Consider the following 23,979-nt stretch of genomic DNA (forward strand, 5'->3'; position numbering starts at 1 on the left):
GCATGGGCAGGCTCTGGCAGCTGGCAGCTTGGATGCATCCCTGCACAGCAATCCCATTGCCCTGGGGAGAGCCTCCACACCTCAGGGCATGGGCGATAACTTCACGGAGGGGATGTGCTTTCATTCTCAACAAACACACGCTTTACATATCAGAGGTAAAAGATTTTATTATCCCATGGATGTTTCCTAAGAGGTAAGAGTCCTACCAGACAAAATATACAAAGCATTTTGTGTTTTCTTTCTAGACAACTGCATTCTCACCCTATGAAACAGCGAACGTGTCAGTTCATCTTAAAGAACCAGGGCTTGTCCTTACAGCTGCGGGGTTGCACAGAGTTAGCATATTCAATGACCAGTTAATTCATGCAGAATCAGAAGGAAGGGGGAAAAGGTCTGTGTGCTCACCTGAGTGCAGGCTTAGGTGCCCAGAAACGAAGAGAAACACAGGGCTTAAATTTACCAGTTTGTGGTACTTCCACCAAGCAAACCAATTCTCTGACTTGCTTGTCAGCCACTTCGCAAGGAAAGGCTAGGGCTGATAGAGCTGATAGGGCTGATTTGGAAAAACACAGCTGTGCTATAGAAAAGCAAATACCCTCTGGCAGTAGGAAACTTTCCTTACCAACCTGCATGAAGTACATGCAGTTCTTCGTTTTACATCCAGCTTAAAGCAGGAGACCAACATCTCCTCCTCTACCTGTTAAAATTTATTATTATCGGTTGACTCTATATTTATACGAAAAAATAAATTCTCAGCCTCTAAGGACATACTAATTCCTGTTGTTTTACATGACTATTTGAGATACTGTTTTGTTTTCAAGTAACTAGCTCACAGTATTACTATTAAAAGTTTTACTCTAAAATATATTCACTTTTTGGTCCTGCTGAATTAATGATTGTACTTGCATTTACTTTATCCTTCCTCTTTCTAAAACAACAAGCTCATTTCAACAGATGAACAAGTCCAGATTTGCTGGAAACCAATTAACAAGAATGTGCCAAGCTGAACTTCATGCTGTTCTTTCAAGCCAAAAAACTGCCTGCATTTTAAGAACCTAATTAGTTTTAACTATATTTATGGATCAGAGGGAAGAATATTTAATTACTCTGCAATTCTTCTCTCCAATGATCAATAGAAATGCAATTTTGTTCACACAATTTCTCTGCAGTATATCGATGCACTGAATCTTGCCTTGTATCAATATCTGTACCACAACGGTGCCCTCAGATGATGTGATATACAGTAGGGCTACAGAAATTACTATCAAAACAGCTTTATTGGAGGAGTTATACAAGAAAACTCTCTCTCAACACAAACAAAAAAATCTGCTTCTGTACTCGCCAGTAACTACCAATTCTGCTGCTGACACCACTTTGCACACAGGCATGGCAGCCTCTTCTACAAAGAGGCAGAGTGAGGCTATGCAGCCTTGCATGTGGCTACGCAGCCTCCCTGCTCCGTGGCCCCCAAGCAGCGCTATGATCGCCACGTTGTTGCCACCCCACATCAGCACCGCGTACCCACCCTCTGGGGGCTCACCCGAGGGCACCCCACGCCGCTCTGAGGGCTGTGCCAAGCCACGCCAGGCTCAGGAGCAGACTGCCACGTGGCGAGGAGTGCTCACAGGGGCAACATGTAAAGGCTGCTTTCTCTGTTTGATAACCTGGCCTTCAGGAGAACAGCAAGCAGCAAGCTGGGAGCAGCACGGTTTGGGCAGAAATCCCCCTCTGCTGAGTTCTCTGAGTTACTGTTTGTAGCCTCACATCTGTTCTCTCCCTAAGGGCATCTGATTCCGTATTCCTGGTAGTTACATCAGCATCAAACTGGTTGCCCTCCTCCTGTCACACACCTTCTGTCCTGGTGCCAAGGCAGGTTCAGAACACTGCCAGCAGGAAATTGCTCAGCCAGGAAAAGAGCACCTGTTTCCAGCATCCTATTTCTTGGCCATCCCTTCTACCCCAAGCCTGCTCCCAAAAGAGATTTCCGTCCTGTGGCATGGAAGAGGCTGCGTTCACTCCCAGGCTATCTGTGACCACTGCGTAAATTTAAGCCCAGCAAAACGTCTCAGGTAGGCAGGAGGAAGAAAAAGATAATCAACTGTGAGGCCACGATGGACCCAAGAGGTTAGAGCTTCACAAGCAAGGGAAGGAGTAAAAATAAAAATAAAAATAAAAATAAAGTAAGACACATTACCATGTCTAAAAGAGGGCTGAGAGCATGTGTGTGCAAGCAAAGCCAAGGAAGGTTACAACAGGACAGCAGCCTCATGATTTTTTGCAGATAACAGTTTCAACCACAAAAGTGTTTTCAAAGTGACGAATACGATGACAGTTCCCAGCCTCACGTCGACTGATACCTACAAGGGATTAAAAGAGAGAGAGATGGGGAGAAAACTCAACAAATGTTAATTTACAAGAGCTGCATTAAGTGGGGGAAGGAAAGCAGATGGGATGCAACCACTGAACACTGAAATGCAGGAACAACACAGCCTGTATGAAAAGCAGCATAATCTCTTCTTTGGAAGAATAGCCACATTATCTAGGCCTTAGTCCTGCAATAAGAGCTGCCATGAGCTGGAGGAGCCACAGAGAAACAGCTGATTTCAGCTGACAGCATCTCAGTGTTATCTCACAGGCCAGAAAGCCCCACAAAACCAGCAGAAGTCACAGGCTGGTACAGAGCACAGCCCTGGTTGCAGCCAAGGAAGGCTTAAAATCATCCTCTTCTGGCTGTTTGAATCATCATACGCACTGATCCTGCCATGGCTTCAGCCTCTCTGGAGAACAAAAAATGCTCCCCGCATCCTTAAGCTGTTTCAGGTGAGGCTTTAAATGTACCAGTATCTAAAACAGTATCTAAAAACAAGTAACTACAAATACTGAAACTATGGAGTTTTTTGCAGGACATTAGCGTTTGTATATAAGATACATACATAACATTTCATGAAATCATTTTAAGGTAGTCTATTGTTCCTTCCTCACAACTTTTTCCATATTATTGAGAGCTTAATTAATTAAAGGCAATTTGCAGACCTAATCTGCTCTGAATAGCTGCCACTGAAGCAGGTATCTACATTAGGGAAATTTTCCAAACCGTTCCCAACAGTACTGCTATTAGTTCAGCCCCAGGAGTCCACATACAAATGAAGTGCTAGCTCCTGCAAGCATCTTTATTAACGTTTCGATTAATCCGAGAGACGCAGCAATAGAAACACGTACAGCAGCCAGCACCCATTTGCAGCAGCACAGGCCAGGGTTCAGCTGAATTAAATGGGGAACACCTCAAAAAAATCTGTGTGCTTACACCCGCAGGGAAACCTCCCCTCTCACCACGAGGAGGCCAGCATGGCTGTTACAGCAGAAACAATGACTGGGATGCAGGGGGAAAGCGAGTTAGGGCGGCTGAAAGCTGCCAGGCTCTTACGTCTCCTGGCGCTCCTCCGCTTCAGCCTGTAGGTCTCCTTGCCGCTGCAGAGGCGGTAGATGAAGGAGCCGAGCTGCTCCATGTCATGGACGTGCTCTGTCGCGATCATCTCCTCCTGGATGATGTACGTCTGAGGCAGGTACGTCCCTTTCTGAAATGACAGTTTCCACACACAAAAAAAGAAGCATGACCAGCGATCTGTTAACAAAGACCTGGTTCGCACGGAGCGCCAAAGACGGCCGCACCTGGGGGAACTCGCTGCTTGAAGGCTCCAGCCGCACTAAGCAAGGCTAGTTAATGTGCTTGCCTGTCCTTGCATTCAACTCTCCCATGCTACTAGCACAGAGCACACAAAACAGTTTCAAAAACTGAATACTCAGACAGGAGGTAAAGCCAGTGTAGGATTGACCCTGTTAGAAACTAAACCCAGTTTTACAGGAGAGTGTGCAAAGCTCTAAGAGCATGGCAAGCCCATCTGGAGGGGGATCCAGGCTCAGGTGAGACACCAGAAGCTCCACTGAAAATGTGAATTTTACTTCTACTTTAAAAGGCAAAATCCCCTAACCCCAGCCCTGCTGAGATTCCAACAGATTCCCAACTTTTCTGCAATTCCCCCTCCTCCGTGACCCATTCAGCACAACCCCAGTGACCTCCTGCCCTTACAGCCTGCAGTAATGGGGACTAGCAATGACCACGGACACACACAGTCTCCCTGCTGCTGAGGTGGAGAGGTGGCTTTGAAGACCAGGGTGGTAAGTGGGGCGCTTGGTGGGCGAGATGTAGGAGAGCGCCACCAGGAGCTAGAAAAAAATGGGAGAGAGAAAATGGAGGGGCTGGGAGCCTCCCAGGGATGGAGGCCACCTCTTTTGCTGCAGGAAAGAGACCTGCTTGGCAGCAAAGACTCTGCAAGCTGTGCCCGACCTCGTGAAGGCAGCAGAGTGGAGGGGCCCAGGTGCTCAGGGCGTCTCACCACTGCCTGGGCACCACAGGGGCAACAGGGAGCCGTGCTACAAGTCCAGATTGAGGTGGGGGCCACTTCTGAGCAGACCAGATGCTAACCAGGCCACGAAGAAAAGACTCATTTATGGTCCCACTTGCTTAAGAAGAGTCAAAGGAATAAAAGAATCAGCAGATCCCCAAAGAGGGACCACTGTAAATATAAGCAGGGGAAAAAGCAAGCAACGGCAGCACAATTTCAAACTTCATCTCTTCAATTTCCACCACAGGATTGGTTATCTCCACAGAGACACACCTGGAAACACACTGCCTTAAGTTAGTGCCGTGCTGTTGGGCTGGCACAGCCTTCTGGATCAATAAAGCTCTCCTCTAGTGCTGGAGCGCTAGGCTATTAGTGGAAGTCTGTATTACACTAACACAACAGTTCCACAAGAAATTCAATTATAGATTCTCAGCGGGAGAGTGCAGGAGAGGGCACATGATACGTGCAGTTACTGGCACAAGCTGTCACGTTAACACGTGAGATTGGGGCTCAGGATTTGTCATATCCTTGACAAGACAAGAGGTCTTAGAAACAGACACACACATGCGTGCAATCCATTATGTTCATTGTTTTAGATTTAAATAGCTGTGGGAGCTGAAATAGTCAGGAACTGCTGCTCCTCCATCACAGGACTGTGCAAAAAGCATGTTACCTTCAATTCTCTACTAACAGTTTCAAGAACACTAGAGCTCTGAGCATCTCCATAGGGAAATTAATCTTGGGCTCTACAAAAGATGTGGATCATCCATCATTTAACCGGGTCATCTCCAGCTTCCTGCTGCCGCACAGCGGGAGCATCCCTCCATCCTCTTCTCTCAGATACTCACTCAGCCCCGGTCACTGAGCCGTTACACCTATCCACACATAAGCCTGCAAGAAGCAGCACAACTGCCATTTGCAGGGAAAAACCTGAGAGAGGAGAGGCCCAGTAAGGCGTACAGGTGACAGCAGGGCTGAAACCTGAGCAGGGTCTGGCACAGCTGTGGCTGCACGCAGCTGGGACCACAGAGCAGGCACAAGGCACGAGCAGCCGCACTGCAAAGGGGCACAGGGCACCGGGCTGAGGAAAGGACAAAGGGCTTCAACCGAGTCCCTCTGCTGCCACAGCCTGCCAGAGCAAACAGCTAACATTATCTGCTGGACTGAGGTTCGGTTCTAGAAACAGGCATGAAGCCACTGAACATCTTCAAAGCTGAACTTCCACCCAGAAATTAGTCTCGTTCAATGGGGACTTGGCTGGATTCAGAGGAGCAGGGAAGGCAAACGGAGGACCAAGAGGAGCGGGGACCAATGCAGCTCATCCAACATTGAAACAGAAGCACTTCAGAGAAGGCGACCACATCGTCAGGCAATGAAAGTCCCTGCAGCAGGGAGAAACCTGCCCTCTCTGCCTGACACAGGCCACTGCCACGGCTCACAGGATAATTCAGCTGGGAAGGGAGCGCAGGAGGTGTCTGGTCCAACCTCCTGCTCAAAGCAGACGCAGCTATGGGATCGGGCCAAGTTCCTCGAGGCTATATCCAGTCTGCTCTTGAAACCCCTTGATGGAGGTAGCACAACCTCTGTGTGCCGCCTGTTCCCCTGCTTCACTGTCCTCACAATGAGAAACTTCTTGTGAGCTCAAGAGCAAGCTAAGCACTTGAAAACAGCGACTCTAAAGTACGTGTTAAAACCTGCACGGACAGATTGGACATGTGTCCATCCCAATAATCAGTTATTTAAACCCACGTCTGCTTTTACACTCTTTTAAAAGAATTAAGGTCATAATGGTCATAAGACCACTTTAACCGTATTTTTATCCCCCTTTTTAATTCAATTTCTGATAAAGACAAAGCATCATTTTCACTTCCTGTAATTTTATACCTGTTATTTTAGAATGTGACCAGCATTTCCAATCTCCCAGTTTTCTGCTGAGAGTCTACTCTTTTCCATTTCCTCTCTTTTCTATTTCCCTTTGCCCAAGGGACTGGTCACCTGCCACAGTGGCTGGTTTGGAGAGAGTTGTAAATAAATGTGTGTTGTGCCCCAGTGGTGTTCCCAGCACACTTAACAGATGGTCAGGGTGCACAAAATTGTGAGGACTGCTGAGAAACAAGCTGGGAGTTTGACAAGAACTGGAGATCAGGCATCTCTCAAGCCCAGCCTTTCACCTCTCAGCTTAATCCTACAAAGTTCATCACACTGCATGCAGCAGCACTGACTGAAGGGAATTAGCGAAAGAGTTACACTGTTTTTCTTCTTCTACACAGACTGTCTTGGAAGGGAGTTCAAGAGCCAAACACTGCGTTGCTTTACCTTCTGCAGCCTTAAAAATCCTGTTGTTTCTTTTTTTTTTCCTGCTGTTAAGATTAAATAGTGCTCTATTTTAAGGCTGTTTTCAGTCACTGCAATACACCAGCACGGGTTTCTGAACTGAACAAAACTGCTGGCACTAGACCCAATTAATGCCTGCTGTGAGCAGAGCTGCATCAGACCAAGTGCTGTGCTTCAGCCCTCAGCATGGTGAGGGAAGCAGCACAGATTCCACCCCCAAAAGTAAAAGCAGAAGGCCTAGCACTCCCCACAGGGTACCAAGAGCTCTGCAAATGGCAAAATATAGCAGCAAGAGTGAGATTGCCCCCCTGCAATTGCCCCCTTTTCTCCCCACCTTGACTCCTATCAGTAAGCACCAGAGAAAGGAATCTGCTGCTTCCCTGAGCTACCCTGGTCAGGTTCATCCATCATGCCAGTGTTACTGTGCTGTCTGCAAAATTAATATTTCAGCCACAGTCCCTGAAGCTTCCCCTCTACATGAAGACTTAGCTCTGTCAGAGCCAAGGCTTACTTCCACAGACACTGTTTTCTGTTTCCCAAGAGATTCTAACCGGCACCCAGAAGCAAACTCAAGAAAAGCACACCAAATAAAGCAGTACTGCAGCTGTACCTTCACGTTAACCAGCAGCTCCCACAGGTTGCGTGGAGGCATCACGATAGTGGTGTTCAGCTCGATGACGTAGCATTTATCCAGCGTTATGTCATGATAAGCTGTCAGACCCTGTGTTCCAAGCAGAGAGATTAAGGAATTGAGCCCTTCTCAATGAAATATGGCTGTGGAGGTAGCTGAAAAGAGGCTGAAGTGAGGAGCAGGGCAGGAAGGAGGAGACATTCACCAAAACAGGAGCACTCTAGGCTGAAGCACCCTCAACCCGCCCTGGAGAAGCCCTTGGATCTGCTCGTTGTCACTCCTGGTGAACACTCCTGGTGAACAGCAGTTTCCATTTCTCTTCTGCATTTTCCCTCCCCTCTCCATGCACTTCGCCACCCCTCCTCATGTGGCCGCAGGCACCCGGCTCGCCCCTGAAGGCTGTGCCAGCAGCTGTCCTGCACTTCCACCAGAAATATCCTCCAACCCCATGCCCAACGCTCAGCCACACTGGCACATCCCACCAGCTCACAGGGGAGGCCCTCCCGCTGCCTCCTGACTTCAGCAAGCACCGACCTCACACTGACATTAAACGGCCAAAAGAAAAATTCAGGGAAGACAAGAAATTCTTTTAAGCAACAAACCTGTCCAAGGACCTCCCTAGCAAGGCCTAACATGCAAGACAAGCAGGTTGGAAAAGCTCAGACAAGGCCCTGAGAAGGAGGAGAGCTCAAAAACAAGATCATCATACAGATATGTGACAACAGCAATAGTGCTAGGCCATGAGAACCGTGCTGATGCCCCCCACACTACGCCCAGGAAGAGCGCCTTACTCTCTGGAAATCGTGGATGATATCTGCAGGGTCGCTCCCTCCGAACTGCGGCACCGGGACATTGATTTGCTCATAGTTCTCCTCAATGTAAATCTTGACGTCTTCATGCAGCTCCAGCTGCCCCTTGAACGGGGAGTACAGCGAGTCTTCGTAAAGGACGCCGCAGTGAAACACGCTCTCACGGGGAAGCTGTGGGGATGAGATCCAGCTGGAGACACAACACACGTACACCCCACACCCCATTAACAATGAGAGCCAACACAGGAAAAAAAAAGTCCCCAAACTGGGTAAAAATACTTATCAAACAGGCACTTAAGAATATTTCAAAATCTGTCGGCCAAAAAACGTTCTCGATGAAGGGAGTGCAAAACACCCTTGTGAAACGACCATGTCTCCTTTTCTGCTAGCCAAGCCCAAAGGGAACAAAGGATCCCTTGTGGGATTTCATATGGGGCAAATCAGAAAGGTAAAACGTCTGTCAGGAGGCTCTTAAATTTCATGACTAGGCTGTTCAGATCCTTTTGTAGATAGAGCTTCCAGCAATTGCATTTTTCTGTATAAGGCATGTAAACTTGAAGCAAGCCAAGCATCACTTCTAAAGGCACTTGTAGCTCATCTATGGCAAATGCACCAAGACAGAATCAGGAGCTGCTGCCCTCTGGGACTCCAGAAGCACAAACTGCAGGTAAGAGAGCTACCCCAGGGCGAGCGATTAAGTCTGAGCACTAGCATCACAGGGACTAATTGCAACCATCGGAGACCTGGAGCATAAAGGCTCCATCACCTTGGTCCCCAGACCATCTCTGACTCTGTTGAAGAAGCTTTGCTATGTAATTGCACATAAGCTTTCATTTGGTATTGCAGGCAGTGGGGTAACAACAGACAGCCCCAAATTGAGCAGCTGACATTTCCCAGTGCCATTCAGCATGCAGCGAGGGTAGGTTACTGACTGGTTGATGGACCAAACACTGTCCGTCACCCAGTTGATAAACCAGCCCTCAACACCAGTGGCTGCCACCCAGTCATAAAGAAGCGCCTGCACCAAAATCCCTGCACATGGGTCCGTCATATTCACACTGCTGTGTGGGAGGGGTGAGCAGCCCTATGGTTGTCACAGGGATTCCAGACCAGCTATAAATGAGCACAGGTAATAAAGAACTGATGTATCTGAAAACAAGGATTGCAAATTAATTTGACAGCACAAACATGTATGGAGGAAGGAAGTGTATAAAAAGCCTGTATTGCTGAGTGGATAAGTGCTGTCTGCAGAGCTGAATGCAGCCTGCAGTCCTGGGAGAGCTCATTCACTAATAGCTGCTCCACAGCAGAATGAGGTCTTCAGTACAAATCAATGCTCTGGGCTTTCTTAGCTAAACACTCAGCAAGCCACAGAGCTCAGCAGTTTCCTACTTAAAAAGCAGCCCTACCGCGTCCCAGTCGCCATGCTCTGACCCACAGTTACTCAAATCCACAATGCTGCAAGCCCAGTGCCTCTGCCAGGCCAGGCTATGCAAAGCCTACATGAAAAGAAAGGTGCTGAATTTAACAGAGGCTGTAGGCCCACCTGCCACACCATCTCCTGCTCGCTTCTCTATTCACTGCTTGCTTTATTAATAGCAGCACCTATTTTTGTTATGCCTACAGAGCTTCTCTGTGCTAGAGCCTAAGAAAAAAAAAACATTGCAAAAAGCTGCTTTGTCTCGCCTGTCCCCCCTGCTGTCCAGGGCCTGCTCTGGACATGCTTTAAAACTGGTCGACCACTGACCACAGTAATGTTGGGTTCACAAGGCAGAACTTGCAGGATATTTTTATACAAGTTAAAAAACAAAAAACAACGGAGAAGAAAAGGAGGATTTCCAGAAGGCCCTTCCTGACAGTCAGGATGGAGGTGAGCCTGAACCCGCTGCTTCAGACACATCTGCGGGGCCCAGAAGCACTGGCTCCTGAACCACCACCACACAAAGGAAGAAACAGCAGCACCAAACCAAAGGTTGAAGCAGCTTGTCTGCTTGTTCTGGGTCAAGGAGCCAGCAGTCCTTCCTCGCTCACCCATACCTGGGTGATGAAGAAGTATCTGTAGACATACATCGAAGCGAAGACCAAGCCGAGGAGCAGTACGAGGAGACCCATGGTCAAGTAGCACACCCCACTGAGCGATGACCTCCGGCTCTGCACCGCGGGAGCCTGCTCCTCCTGCAAGGCAAAAATGAGAGCATCAGTCAGCTGCTGCAAGAGAGACCAGAAAATCAACAATATTTCATGTAAAGGCCACGCGTGAGCTTCTGAAGTGCAACTGAAGAATGCGGGCAGTGTCCTGTAACTTGATTTCACATCTAGCAGCACTCTGGCAAGAGTAAAAACACTTTTTATGCATTTTCCTCTCTCACTGCCCCATATATATATATATATATATATACACATACACATATATATGGATGTGTGTGAACATACAAACATACATGTATGCCCTGGTTCCTACAAACGGCTCAGAACAAAATCCAGCTTTGTTTCAGTGGTGATAAAGATCAATCAAAAAAAGGCTATCAGGAAGAAGGAACAGGGATGCAGAAGTAACAACTGGATGGCTGCTGGATAAAACTACATTGCTTTTGTATTTATACTCATTTTTTTCATTGTTGCTGATATACTGACACTGTTGCAGCATTCTTCAGGGGAAATTTTCCACGTGGAAATGACTGGTGAGAGAAGTACCTGCTAGTACCTCCTTGGTGGGGTAAGCCTACCCAAACAGCCGCGCTGATTGCCTCACCTTCATTGTCAGGCAGACTCTGTCACACCTTCCAGGAACATGCAGGCCGGTCCGAGTATCAAAAGAAAAGATACCTGCTTTTTTCAGAGTGCTGTCTGACCTATGTAGGCAGGAGTCAGCTCGCACTGTTACACTCTTCAAACAGGAGGGCAGTGCAACGGCAGGGCGACCTCCTGGGAAGCATGCATCCCAGCCCACGAGGCTCTTGTTTGTCCTGCCAAAATAACTCTCTGAAAACTTAAGCAGGAGGATGTAAGGGCTTTCAGAAGCAGATGAAAGAAATCCGTTCACAGATGCCCCACTTTCCACCCAGAAAATTGGAAAGCTACCCTCAGATGAGCAAGCAGACAGAGGAGCGACACCAGGGAGCTCCTGCAGCTCATCTCCCTCTCTGCAGTCTGGGATCTGAGGCATTTGATTAGAAAAACACTCTCACCAGCTGGAGATTGATACAAGCTGGAGAAACAGATTTGAAAGAAAATAACAGCTTTTCATGTCTGAGATGCATCACTAGTATACCCATGACAACAGCAAAAGAGGAGGTAGCTTCTCCAGGGTAGCATGGCCAAAACTCACAGGGTGGCGGTGCAGGTGCTGAAGCCCCGAGGCCTCTGACCAAAGAGCTTTGGGCAAGCTGCAGCTCTAGCACACCTCCAGGAGAAATTAATCTATATTTATTTCCTCTTCATCCCAGCTTTGGAAAGACCTGTAGCAACTCTGCCAGCTCCCTACACTGAAGGATCAGCGTTTAACCAGGTTGTGGCCACTCCTCCAGCAAACAACAGGATGAGCGAACTGAAAAATAAAGCATCTGAAGTTCATCTGCTCTTTTTCCCTCCCCCTCCTCCTACAGATGAGGGGTGGCAACTGTGACAAGCCACGAAGAAAAGAAAAAGAAAATCACAATTCTGTTTAAAGGCTCTCTGCCATGAACTGCTTGGATGGGAAAGTCATGCTGCATGTCAAGTATTTCACAAAAACAGATTTCCCCAGATACTTGCCATCGGAGGAGGAGTGCGGACACGGGGGGTGAAAATGAACAAAAAGCTCTCCTGCTACTAACCACTGAAGCACAGCAGAGAAAACGCTTAATGCTCGGCAAGAGAAGCACATCCAAAAGGCGCCGGGTTCCCGTGATGGATAATGCACTGGTTGCTACCTCGAGGAGCTGCAAGTGCTAACTTCCCAGTGAGCCTGGGGAGAGGGTTCAGAGGAGCTCTCTAAAAAGGCAAATTTTGTCTGAAGAACGGCAGGGAGGGAAAAATAAGCTCTTGCTGGTTTGCTATTTGCTAAGCAGGTCTGTGCTCTTTGCACAGCCAAGAACACAGCGAGACATCTCACCCCTTGCTGCAGTAGGAGATGGGTTTGGCTCCTTGCAAAGCCTTCGTGGCTTAGGGAGAATCGCCTGAGCTTTGTATCTGGGAGAAGGTGGGAGAAGCTACTCAGGGCTTTGCCCTGAGAGAAGCTAGGAAAAACCAGGGGCAAAAAAAACCTCGAAGTCTAAGAGAGAGAGAAAAAAAAAACTCAACAGCTACTTTTCTGACGGAGCATCAGTGAAGGCAATGAGGTTCAAAACAGTGTCATGCAGGCCAAGGGGAACAATCAACCACAGCCCTGCAATATATTGTGCAGAAATCACCAGCACAAACCTTCATGGAAATGTACACCTCCTTCCGGACCTAAAGGCCACCAGCCTTCGTCACGATGCATGCGCCGTAACTAAAAAGCAACCAACCACACATCAGCCAGCAGCTGAGCTTCGGGCCGGAGGCATTTTAGTGCCGACAGATGGTGGAAGGAGCTGTGCCCAACCTGCTCTAGCAGCATTTAGGTTGGGGTAAGGAAGCTTCACCAGGTTGGAAGAATCCAGGAGGCTTCTTCCACAGGCTGCTCCCTACCCACAGTGCAGCACACGTCCTTTCCCACAGGACAGCCTCTCCCTGCAGCAGAAACGGGAATATTTCAAAAACAGAAAAGCCATCACAGTTGGTTTCCATCCATTCTCGCCATAGGAATGCCTGGCTCCCCGGCACGGGAGCAGTTTTCCCTTCTGCTACCCTTGTTATAAAGGGAACCAGACTGTCCCAGCAGTGAGCTGGGAAAGGCACCCTGCCGGGAAGGCCCAGGCCACCAGCTGGCAAACAAAATGGCACGCCGCGCTCACGCAGCACTGGGGATTCTGCAGATCTAGCAGCACTGCCGACCCTCTTCAATTTCTGCGGTGGGGACGTGAAACAAGACTCAGCAGCATGGTTCTCCTGGAGAGCAAAGCACGCCTCTGAGACACGTGTTTTCACTGAGGGCAAAAATCACAATATTAACACACAAAAGCACTGTCTAACAGGGCTCACCAGATGTTTAATATTTTGTAAGAACTCGTTAACCAGATGCTCCTCTTGCAACAAGCCACCCCACCGATTTTCTGCCTCAACCACATACGGTTTCTTTTGGTCAAGAGAATTGGAAAGGCTGGGGTCAAAGCCATCCCTGGGCAGAGGCAGGGACAGGTATTTCAGTGCAACAAGAGGTGGGCACGGCCACCGGCCGGTGTGTGGGAGCTGGCAGAGCTCCTTCCCCAGGCAGCCCGAGGGAAAGGCACAGCTCACTCTTCCTCCATATGGGGAAAGCATCCATTTCTCAAGGAGAGCGCCTGCGTGCCTTGGTTTTCTGCCAGGCATTGTCCTGCTAATACTTCATCCCACCGGGCGAGAGACAGAGGCAGCTCCAGCATGCGAGCCTGAATACCCAGATGTGCTGAGTCGGCTCCAGTGTGCAGGCGTGATCGCTTTGCAGATGCTCAGACCAGCACTTGGCAGCAGGCAGGACACTGGAATATAAAAAGGAATTCCTTTTCTTGGATAAAACAGGATATTCGATACGCTTCAGCGCCCTGCCAGCTTGCAGGGACAGTGCAGGAACAGAGTACAGGCAGCAGATACCCAGATGGGAGGAGATGAGGTTATGCTACAGACCATTTGGTAAAGGAGGCTTGAAATTAGTCTGGGAACAAAAATATGTCCTAATTCAGTCTTTCAGGATTTTCTTCAGAATTTCAGGGCTTGCTGAGGACACGATGAAGAGAAACCATCATGCCTGTGGGGCACTGCTGAGGGCTCTCACTGCTGAGCAAAACCCCTCTGGCTTCCCAGCTCTGCAGGGATGGGGTCAAGAAGAGCCTGAGCCTGGAGCCAAGCTCCGAGCCAGGAGGTCAGCAGCAGCTCCAGCCCTCCATGGCCAGCGAAGGTGGCAGCCCACGAGCATTTGCTCTGGGCTGGAAACTGCTCACCGCCTCTTGCTCCCAAGTGCCGGCGACCGGGCTTCAGCAGCACCTCGCTTGCTCTTCGCATCCTTCCCTAGCCCACGCATGGGACTGACATCCACACGGGAGATTTTCTTAAGGGAAGGTCTGTGCAGATTCCGAGTAGGAGTGATGTGGCCCAGTATCTTCCATCTTTTTGAAGAACTTACGCTTTTATAAAAAATATACGTAAGTCCTTGAAGGTCCTGGGCCACTGGAAACACAATCCTAGCGCGAGCTGATAGCAAGAACTTGATGAGGTGTCATCTTTGATATGTCTTACAAATACAGTACAGGCTTATGAAAAATAGGTACTTGATTCAATCTCTCTTCCTCACCAGCATCTTGCTGAAGATGACAAAGTGCGGAAATTAAAGGTGTCATGTCATGCCTTGCTCCTTCCTGACTCGCATACCGCCTCTGCAGAGATGGGCTCAGCTCATGCCCTTTTCCTGTTTCTTCAGCTTTCGAAGCAGCTCTGTCTGCCTCCCTTTGTCAGCTGCTGCCAGGAGATCAAAACAATATAGCAGCTTCTCCAGGAAAAGAGTTAAGGGCATGCAGCTTTTCAGAGCTTATCAGCTTTCTCTACTCCATTTCCCTCCAGAATGACATCTAATTACTTAGATAGAGAAACACCATAGCCATCACTTCTCTCAGTCTTTCCCCCCTCTGGTTGCTCTAAGATTTGACACATTCTTCCCCCATTTTTATGTAACTTGACATGAGTGTAATATAAGCACATATATTCTTACCAATAACATAACATCCAAATAAGCCTAAAGCCAGATTTGCTTGTACACATCTAGTTGATTAAAGGATGCATTTGTTGAGTTCTCCATGAACCATTTTCCCCTGCGTTTAGGAATCACACAGATTTCAAATCCTTCATTTTAGGCGTAGCAGGGCCTGATGAGCAGGGGACACAGCTTGGCAAGTGTCTTAATATACACCCCCAACATGCAAAGAAGCTTGGGGCGACTAAAAATAGTAGATGTGATTTTGATGATTGACAAGTGAGGAGAGAAATATGATGCAGAGTAAATACTCAACGGGATGCAGTTTTGAGAGAAGCTCTATCTGAAAGGCAGTAAAAAATATCAGCCATCTCTAGGAGGTTGCTTGTTTCAAGGAAGTCGCCTGAGCTCTTGATGTGGAAGATGTGCTTACATAATTACAGCCATTGACACAGGCAGTTGTGGCTTCCTCAAAGGAAGCAGGCTCAAAACCTTGGAAACCCACATCAGAAAATCTAACCGATCTAGCTGTTTAGTACTCTTTGGCAACCAAAGGCCAAAATAGAAAAATGAAAAATAAGTTGAAGGTCTCTACCTACAGCATACGAAGTCCCATGTACATGGTACTGCTTTACAGAATGTGAGGACCTGCAGTAACAACACCTCCCTTGACTTCAGATTGAGAAAATCAGAGCTGACTGCTGGTAAACCGTAGTGCTGCCACAGTGGGCGTAAGCTGATAGGGACCGACCTCTCGCCAGAATTGGCTTTGGGCATCAAAATGTCTCGGGAAAGTGAACCCCACCAAAGCAGCCTGCTCTTCCTGCAAGCAAAGCAAAGTCACCCCGCAGGCAGCACCCCACACGCAGCTGCTGGGCACTTCGTGTCGCTGTTTCGCACGGTAAGCAGCAGAGTTTGGTGGGGCAAGGAGATGCAGACCTGCCTCCCAGAGACAACTGCTCCCACGTGGAGACATTCAGGCCCAGAGCGGCTGGGTGTTGAGCAGCTCCCAGGGATGAGCAGAGCGAGCAGGAGCGGTTGGCCAGGGCTTGGGACTGGAGCGATGGCCAAGCCAGAGCACTGGAGAAAGGAAAGGGAGAGACAATGTACAGGGAAAGGAAGGTGGAAGAAGACAAGGGAGAGAGGGTCAAAGGGGTAAATCATCGCAGCAAAAACAATTTGCGTCCTGCACGCATGTAAGCATCTCTCATGTCCCAAAAAAGGCTTCTCTGCCAGATGACCCCCCAAAAATTAAAAATAATAATTATTTGAAAAGACTCTTGTGTTCAAAAGCATTTATGCTTGGAGGGAGGAGAGGGAGCAAAGTGAGGAGAAATACCAGGTGACACTACATGGAGAATAGTGCCCTGGGAGAGAACCACAGGGGTCAGTGCACAGCACCAGCAGTGGCAGCTCTGAACAATCCTGTGACCAGGAACAGAACAGCACAGGACGGCCCTTACAGACTGACGGGCCCTCCCAAGACTTTAGATGAGAAAAGAAAATAGCGTGTGCATGCATACAGACAAACACACGTATATATATATATGGCACACAGTTTCCAAGGCAACTTCTGCATGTTGTACTTGAGCAGCGCTTGTGCAGGGCCATGCAGCAGCATTTCCACAGAGAACACAACTGATGGCTTTTGGACTCAAAGATGCCTGAAAACCAGAGGGGAAAAAAAAAAAAGGCTGTAATTAAGAGACTATCACAGCTGAAGGCAAAAAGGTTGCAATAAATGAATCTAATCATATCTTTATCTTTAAATGATACCACCGCACATGACTAGCAACAAAGCCACCTGCCTCAGGAGTCACTCTGCAGCACTGGAAATTAGAATATCAAAAACAACCACTGGCTAATTAAAAACCACAGTGTTGTTGCTATACGACAAAGCCAGCAGGATGTTAAAAATGCAGCCTAGCACGTGAGAGCTCCTAAGCACCCAGTGATCATATTTTCCTTCTCCTCCGTCAGCAAGAGAGACATAAACCTTCTCTTTTCTCCCTTTTCCATCTGATTTTTGAAGTAAGGGGCTGTTTACTCTCCCTCTTTGCACAGGGATGAGGAATTCATTTCTATATACTTTATTTTTTGGCAGAGGCACAACGACTTCCAGCTGGAGGTTTTCCAGCCTCCCTCTTCTATTTCCTGGGAGTAAAACCATTCAGGGCATGAGCAGAGCCAACAAAGCCTGTTGTAAAAACAAGGCTGTGCTTACAAGGCATTTAGCTAGAGACCCAAGTGTCACACTGAAGTGACAGGCAGACAGAGCAAAAATAAACAGCTGTGACAAAGAGGCAAAAAATGTCCCAACCTGTTTAACAGTCTGACTGCCAAAATATGGATTTGGGTAAACACAGCCTGATTTCCAGAGATCAACAGGAGACGCAGCCGCTCACGGTGACACTGGGGAAAACCAGCCCTGCGTCACTGAGCCGCGGCAGCATCCCCAACACCCCCGCCGCTGCAGCTAACAGCCTCTGGAGCACCTCAGCACACCTCACCTGGGAGCAGGAAGGAGCAAGCACGGCCAAGTGAAAGCCAGGGTTTTCTGAAAGCCTGAAGTGAGGAGTTAAAGGAAAGGGGATTTTCCTCAGGAGCAGAAAAAAGGCAAAGCTTTGGCACTGGGTCTAAAACCTAACCAGAGTAATTAAAGACAAAGGGCAGCTCAAGCAAGAGCGAAGCAGAGAGCTGCTTTAGGAGTACAGAAAGCTCTTAAATTGAGGGGTTGGCAGAGTTAAAGAGAGAGACTTGACTCAAAGGTAAAGACACATGCAGGTGGGCCGACACCTGACTCCTTATAAGACCTTTGACCAACATCAAAAACACTTAAAAACATTGAGAAACTGAGGCAAGGAAGTTCCAACAGCTTTCAGCTTGTTCTCAGTGTAGCCGGGCCTTCCTCCTCCTCCCAGGTGTGGCGAGGAGCGGCTGCTCCCGGCTGCCCACGAAGGCAGCCTGCTGGCTTCCAGCTTGGACGTGCAGCTCCAGAGGAAGCAGGCCACGCATCTGACCGCCGCCGTGTCGGCACGGCTCTGACAGCGCCAGTCACCCACACATCGCGCGGGGAAGCACTGGTGCCTTGGGTCTCGTTGCACCCAGGGAACAGCTCTTGGGAACAATTACAAAGGGTTAGTCTTATGCATGCGCTCAGGTTGGTGCCAAGCTGGGATAAAGTCCAAGTCTCCAGAGTAAGACACCTCCTAACGTGCCACACGTGCTGCCGAAGCGAGGAGCCGTCACACGGCCGGGCAGTGGAACCATGCGCTCGTGCGGACAGACTTCCATTCTGATGTCCGCATACTCAGCATTTCCCACACTGACGTTGTACAGCTCTCCAATATAAAACAAAACACACCTATGAACCTGTGCAAGAGGCCCAGGCAGCCATGGGCATGAGCTGTGAGGGCTAGTGACTGATTTTGCAAGAGGAACAAAGGATCGGGTGCTGCCTCAAGACATTTGAGGGCAGAAAGTGTGACAGGGGAACCTGCATGCACCAAAAGGTTTCCCACAATTTCATGCGAAGGCATTCACCTCTCGCGATGGCTTTGGATGAAGCACCAGAGCAGGGTGTCAGCGGGGCGGCGGCGCTCACCCGAACACCCTGCCTGAGCTCTAACCACTGCTTCCCCCAGGGAGCTCCATGTCCTGACAGCTCTGGGGTCCGAACAGATTTGTAATCTAAAATTACAGCACTCACCTCTGAGCTTCTACAGTCAAGCAGGGGGAGACAATCATGAGCCAATTAGCCATTTTGGATGTCCCCAAAGGCAAGCTAAACCCTGCTACCTGGTTGGGGCATATTAAGCCCTTATCTGTCCCTTGTTATCTACCTCATTCTTCTGCTGGAGGTGGCTGATTCTCAAGAAAGGGCAGCAGAAAGGAAGAGGTGGCTGTGCCCAAGATGCTTAAGAGCTGGACCAGCTGAACACCTTAACAAGGAACCGGATTTCAGGTTACAACACTTGCCATACCCTGAAGATTAGTGTCACACCATGAAATGAAATCACAGCTCCCTTTCAGAAATGTTAACAGCACTTACCTCTTCTCCTCCCCAGAGCAGCATAGGAAAACCCTGACAGTCAGTCCTACACTTGAAAATTCACTGCAAAGAAATGGTGCCTAGTTTAACAATAGCAAGAGAGAGAGAAGACAGATTTACTCTTCTCAGCTTTGTTGTTCAATCTGACTTCAGCGGGTGGCCACAGCAGCAAGGAAGAAAGCTCTGCAAAGTGTATCTAAAGGGATGGATTAAACAAACAACAACAAAAAAAGCAAAAAACCAGCCCCTACCTCACTGTCCTCCTTCAAAAGGTAACGCTGGCATTAAATATACATGCTTATGTTCTCACACGTCAACTGGGAAGAAAACACCAGCTCAGAAGTGAAAATGGATTTTCCATCTCCTGTAAACCCATTAACAAGCAAAGATTTGGTAGCACAAAAGCAGGAATCGCAAATATACATGCAAGAACAACCCCTTCTTTAGAAGTTCAGTCTCTCCAGCTGTGCAGTTGGTGCTCGCTGCTGTACAGGAGAGCAGCGATACACAACAACTACCAGCGGACTACAGCAGTACAGTATTTTTACGTGCAGCTTATACAGAGAAGCTGCCACTTGCTTACATTTGGCAAATGTTCATTTGCTCCTTTCAAAACTGCTTCTTTTCAAAGATGTTTCCTAGTTTTCTGTGTTTTTCCAAAGACTTCGCTGTGCCCAAAGCAGGTAAGCACAACAGCTTCTTTCCACGCCCAGAGCACCTACGTGCAAAGCTGCGCTGGCTTCGGCTCTCCTCCAGCTTTGGGAGAATATACATCTCGAGATGGAGATTACACGTTTCTCCATCTGCAGCTCTACAGTCTACACGTCTTCGGTGAAAGAGAGCTCTGCGTTTCCAAATTCAGTCCCATTTATAACTTTTCTGCTAGAAATAGTCATTCCCTCTTAATCTCCCCTTCCAGTTTTAGCCAGATCCTTTGTCATGCCCAGATGGATTATCAAATATTAATGCCTGGAGTCTCACATTTCACTACAGCACATCCTGTAGGGGTCCAGAGATGTTTTTTCCAATTCAGTCCTTTCCCTCCCCTCCCCAGCACCCCCAAACCACGGCAAACAGAGAAGAAGCGACAACAGTCCTTTCAGCCCATGTGGATGCAGCAGGGCTGGGGAAAGGCCAGGAATACCCCAAGACACCAGGGTGCAGGCTGGGGCAGCCCGCAGCAAGGAGGCTGAGAAGCCCCACTAGACAGTTGGGTTGATGTGCAGCCTACAAAGAGACCACACAGACAGACAGAAGGGTTGGAGGGCTCCTGCTCTGGGCAGCAAACCAGTCCCTGTGAGCAGCATTTTCTGCCTCCCAGACTAACAGGAAGGGCCCACCAAAAGGAAGAGTCTCAGGGAATGCAGATGAAATGAAAGGCATGAAATCAAAGCTATCTATGACTGAAGCCAACAGCAAAACATCAATCACACCCACAGGGCATCGCTGCGTGCATCCTGGAAAGCCCCTCAAACCCTCGTGCTTTGACCCGCTGCCAAGGTGTTCCCATGGGCTCGACAGTACCTGCAGGCAGGGAGAGCTCTCCCCACCCTCCTGCCTCCGTCACCAAGCCCTTCGCTCCCACCAGGCAAAGCTAGCAGCCAGGGCCTGGGCAAACACTGTCCTTCCCTCCGTGTTCACCTTCCCGGCAAGCAGAAGATGAACGATTGCATGCACTATCTGAGCACAGCCTTTTCCAGACACACAACAACAGGCTTGGCTTTCTGCTTCCTCTCCCCAAAGGTCTCTGCGAAAGCATCCCCTGACGCACACAGACGTCTCCTCATCCTCGGCAAGCTGTCCTGGGCCCTTGGGCCCCGAGCCTGTGGTGTCGCGCTTGCTGTAAGAGATGCTGCCCCTCAGGTCGGCAGGGAGGCACGTTCAGCAGGGATCTTGGCACAGAGAGCTGAGCAGCCGGTCTCTGTTACGTACGGACCGAGGGGGATAAGAGAAGTCTCTTCCCTCCGGTTCTTATCATTCACCCCTCATGAAGCAGAAGACTTTAATGAAAAACAATGAATCACAAACACAGGGAGCGTGTATCCCAGGGCCTTTAATGATACAGCAGATATATGTATCTCCACTCCAGACTCTAAATCTGGAGTTCAATTAAAACTCACTGAATACTATTTTACATCCAAGAAAATATTTTCCAATAAATACAACGAATTATTTTACTGACTGTATAACCTCAAACTGCCTTCTGCTTGAGGCTGCTACGTCCTCCCCGCTTCTACTAATGACAGCAAGACTGTTTCTTGTATAAGCCCTTAAAATGTTGCAGTTGCCTGAAAATCACATGGATTTTCTGACTGAGTCCAAATTGCATGTTCTTTCCAATTCAGAGGGAGCTGCACAACAGATGAACACAAGGCTCATCACGTGCCAGCTTGCTGTCAGCACTCCTCACCTACTACTTTTCAGGACGCGTTAGTACCACAGACATCTTCCTGCCTGCCACATCTTTGCATTTATGAAGCACCTGCCAAAATTCGCAGGCTATGGAAGCCGCCGCTGAATCATTTCCCAGCTCCTGCTCCTATCATCGGGATTGAAGTTGTGAGATCAAAGAGGAAAGGAATGCAGAGCATCTTGTTTGCATGTCACCAATGCCATTTTGCTGCAAGGCAGTTAGAGCGAGGCGCACACAGACAGGAATTATTGGCAGCAGGAGAGAGCATGGCAAGAAAGCCTGACTCCTGAGAGATCGGCCTCACAGGTCGGATGTTTTACAGAGCAACACCCCCTCGGTCCAGCTATGCGCAAACTACGCCCGAAAGACCATTACTGAAGAAACCAGTGGCATAAATACCCTGAAAAATAACATCAGGAACGGGCCACCTTGTGCTGGCGGTGCTCCCTGAACATCCTCCTGTTACACCAACTCACCGCAACCTGCTCCTGCTCTTCTGTCACGCTCTGATGCTGATTTCCTCACAAGCCCATCTGCTGGAATTAAGGAACTGTTGAAAAGCCTTTGTTTTAAATTCCTATTTTTAAGTTCCTCTGTAGCTCCTGTGGGCTTAAAAGAACAACACAGTGCTCCCCAGGAGTCAGAGAAACGCTCAAGGCAATGACAAGAACCCCAAATATATAATTTGCTACTTAAAACAACTCCATTCATCCAGCAGGACCTGAATCAGGGTAATGTTGATTGCTGGAATCTGGCAGCACTCGCAATGGAAATAAGCTTCTGCTACTTTTATTTTTTATTTTACTGGTTTTAAACTCCTGTTCACACACTGCTCGTGAGAAGGATCCAGATCCTGCCTAAGCTTGTGCAGGATCAGCAGAAAGACCAACTTCCCAGCTGCAGAGAGCTGGTTCGTTGGCTGTGTGAGCTCGAGGTCCAGCGTGACATTCAACTTCCAGGCTGCCTTTTCAGAGCTTGACATCAAAGGTGGGAAGGAACCTACCACCTTCTTTTGTTCGTAAGAAGAAAAGACCACGTCTGGAAATCACTGAGAGAACACAGTTGGCCACATTCCCCATTACAGGTTTCTAGACAGCTTCTAGGAGCTACATTAATAGGTGCAACAGCGACAGACTGAGCACATTCAGACCCTGAGAGCACAGGCAAGCGTGCTGCGAGCACACCAGCGTGCGATGGGAGAGGTCGCTGTGATGGAGGTGACTCCTTGACCTCTGCCTAAAGCTGAGCAGCCTGCTGGCGCACCTCCTGCAGAGCGGCTCCCTGGGGCAGGTAACTGCTGCTCCCCTGGCAAGGCACGTGAGGAGGGATGCTCTGCGGTGCTGCAGCAACAGAGCAGAGCCACAGCCCCTCGTAGGGTTTTTGGGTCAGTGAGATAGATATTTGGGTTCCGTAAATGATCAAACCGCGTGCACAGTCTGAGGCATTTAAGACGAATGCAGAAGTGCCGTTTAAACCTCATCCTCTGATATCAAAGCGCTGGAACAAGATGGACTTGGCCCAGCTCTCTGGTTGGAGCCTTCACCCTTACCCAAAGCATTACCTACCCTGGCAGGTCTGCCCTCACGGAGGAGCTTGGCAGCTGGCGGTTACTGGCAGGATAGACTGTCCAGAAACGCTCAGCCCCTGGCCAGGCAGGACAGCGCCCACCTCACCTTCCCGCAGCGCCTGCTCCCTCCTGGAGAGGGGCACCAGCCGCACACGGCTGGGACTGAGGGGTCCCTGCCCCGGGCCTCGGCCACTCTCGGCATCTGCCAGGGCTGCCCCGACGCCTCTGCCCGTTGCCCTCTCTGACACCCGCCGCCTGAAGCCAGCAAACCCAACTTCTGCGCATCAATTCCCACCCTGGAGACTGCAAAGCATCTGAAGAGAGCTGCCTGTGCTCTCAGCCCTCGCTTCCCATCCTGCTCCAGCACCAGCCGCCGCGTTCCCATCGCCTCCTCTCCATGCCAACCCTGAGCCTTCAGAGCCGTTCCGACGTGGAATTCAGCCATGACTGACAGACCCCGAACCACGTTCCCCCAGGCAAAAGCCCAGAGCAGAGGGCCGCGCTCCGATGCCACTCGTCCATGCCGGCCATTCGCCCCGGGGCCGAAGCCCCGCAGCCTCACGCCGGGCTGCAGCCGCCCTGCCCCGTCCCCTCCCCAGTCCCAACCCTTCGGGACCTCCGCAAGCACCCGCACGCCTCCAGCACCTTCAGGGCGCCCCTTGGAGCAAACCCCAAGCTCGGGGCGCAAACCGGACCCTGAACTTCCCACCGGGGTGGGGGGGGGGGCTCCCCAAGCAGGACAGCGTTACCGAGACCACCCGCCGCCCCCGGCCCCCCGCACTCACGGCGCCCGGCGGCAGCAGCACGGCGCCCGCCGCCCCATCGCCCCCCGCCGCCTTCTCCTTCTCCTGCTCGGGCTTGAGCGCCGCGGGCGGCTGCTGGACGCCGATCTTCACCATGGCCCCGCGCCGCCGCCGCCGCCGCCGCTCTCGGCACCGCCCCGGGGAGGCGCCGGCACCGCCCGCAGCCCCGCGCTGGGCCCGCCCC

General features: G+C 49.7%; 1 protein-coding gene across 1 annotated transcript; it reads right to left on the reverse strand.

Annotated features, from left to right (window-relative positions):
* Positions 1-149: 149 nt before the first annotated feature.
* On the reverse strand, positions 150-23,950 carry ITM2C (integral membrane protein 2C). The gene is made up of 6 exons (XM_080605235.1): positions 23,778-23,950; positions 10,215-10,352; positions 8,160-8,348; positions 7,348-7,458; positions 3,425-3,575; positions 150-2,357 (listed from the first exon to the last, which is right to left on the reverse strand). Exons 1-6 carry the CDS (start codon positions 23,889-23,891, stop codon positions 2,266-2,268), a joined length of 795 nt encoding a protein of 264 aa, XP_080461361.1. The 5' UTR covers positions 23,892-23,950; the 3' UTR covers positions 150-2,265.
* Between the last annotated feature and the right edge of the window lie 29 nt (positions 23,951-23,979).

The sequence above is a fragment of the Anser brachyrhynchus genome, assembly GCF_964034855.1.
Source record: "Anser brachyrhynchus genome assembly, chromosome: 9".
Lineage (NCBI taxonomy): Eukaryota > Metazoa > Chordata > Aves > Anseriformes > Anatidae > Anser > Anser brachyrhynchus.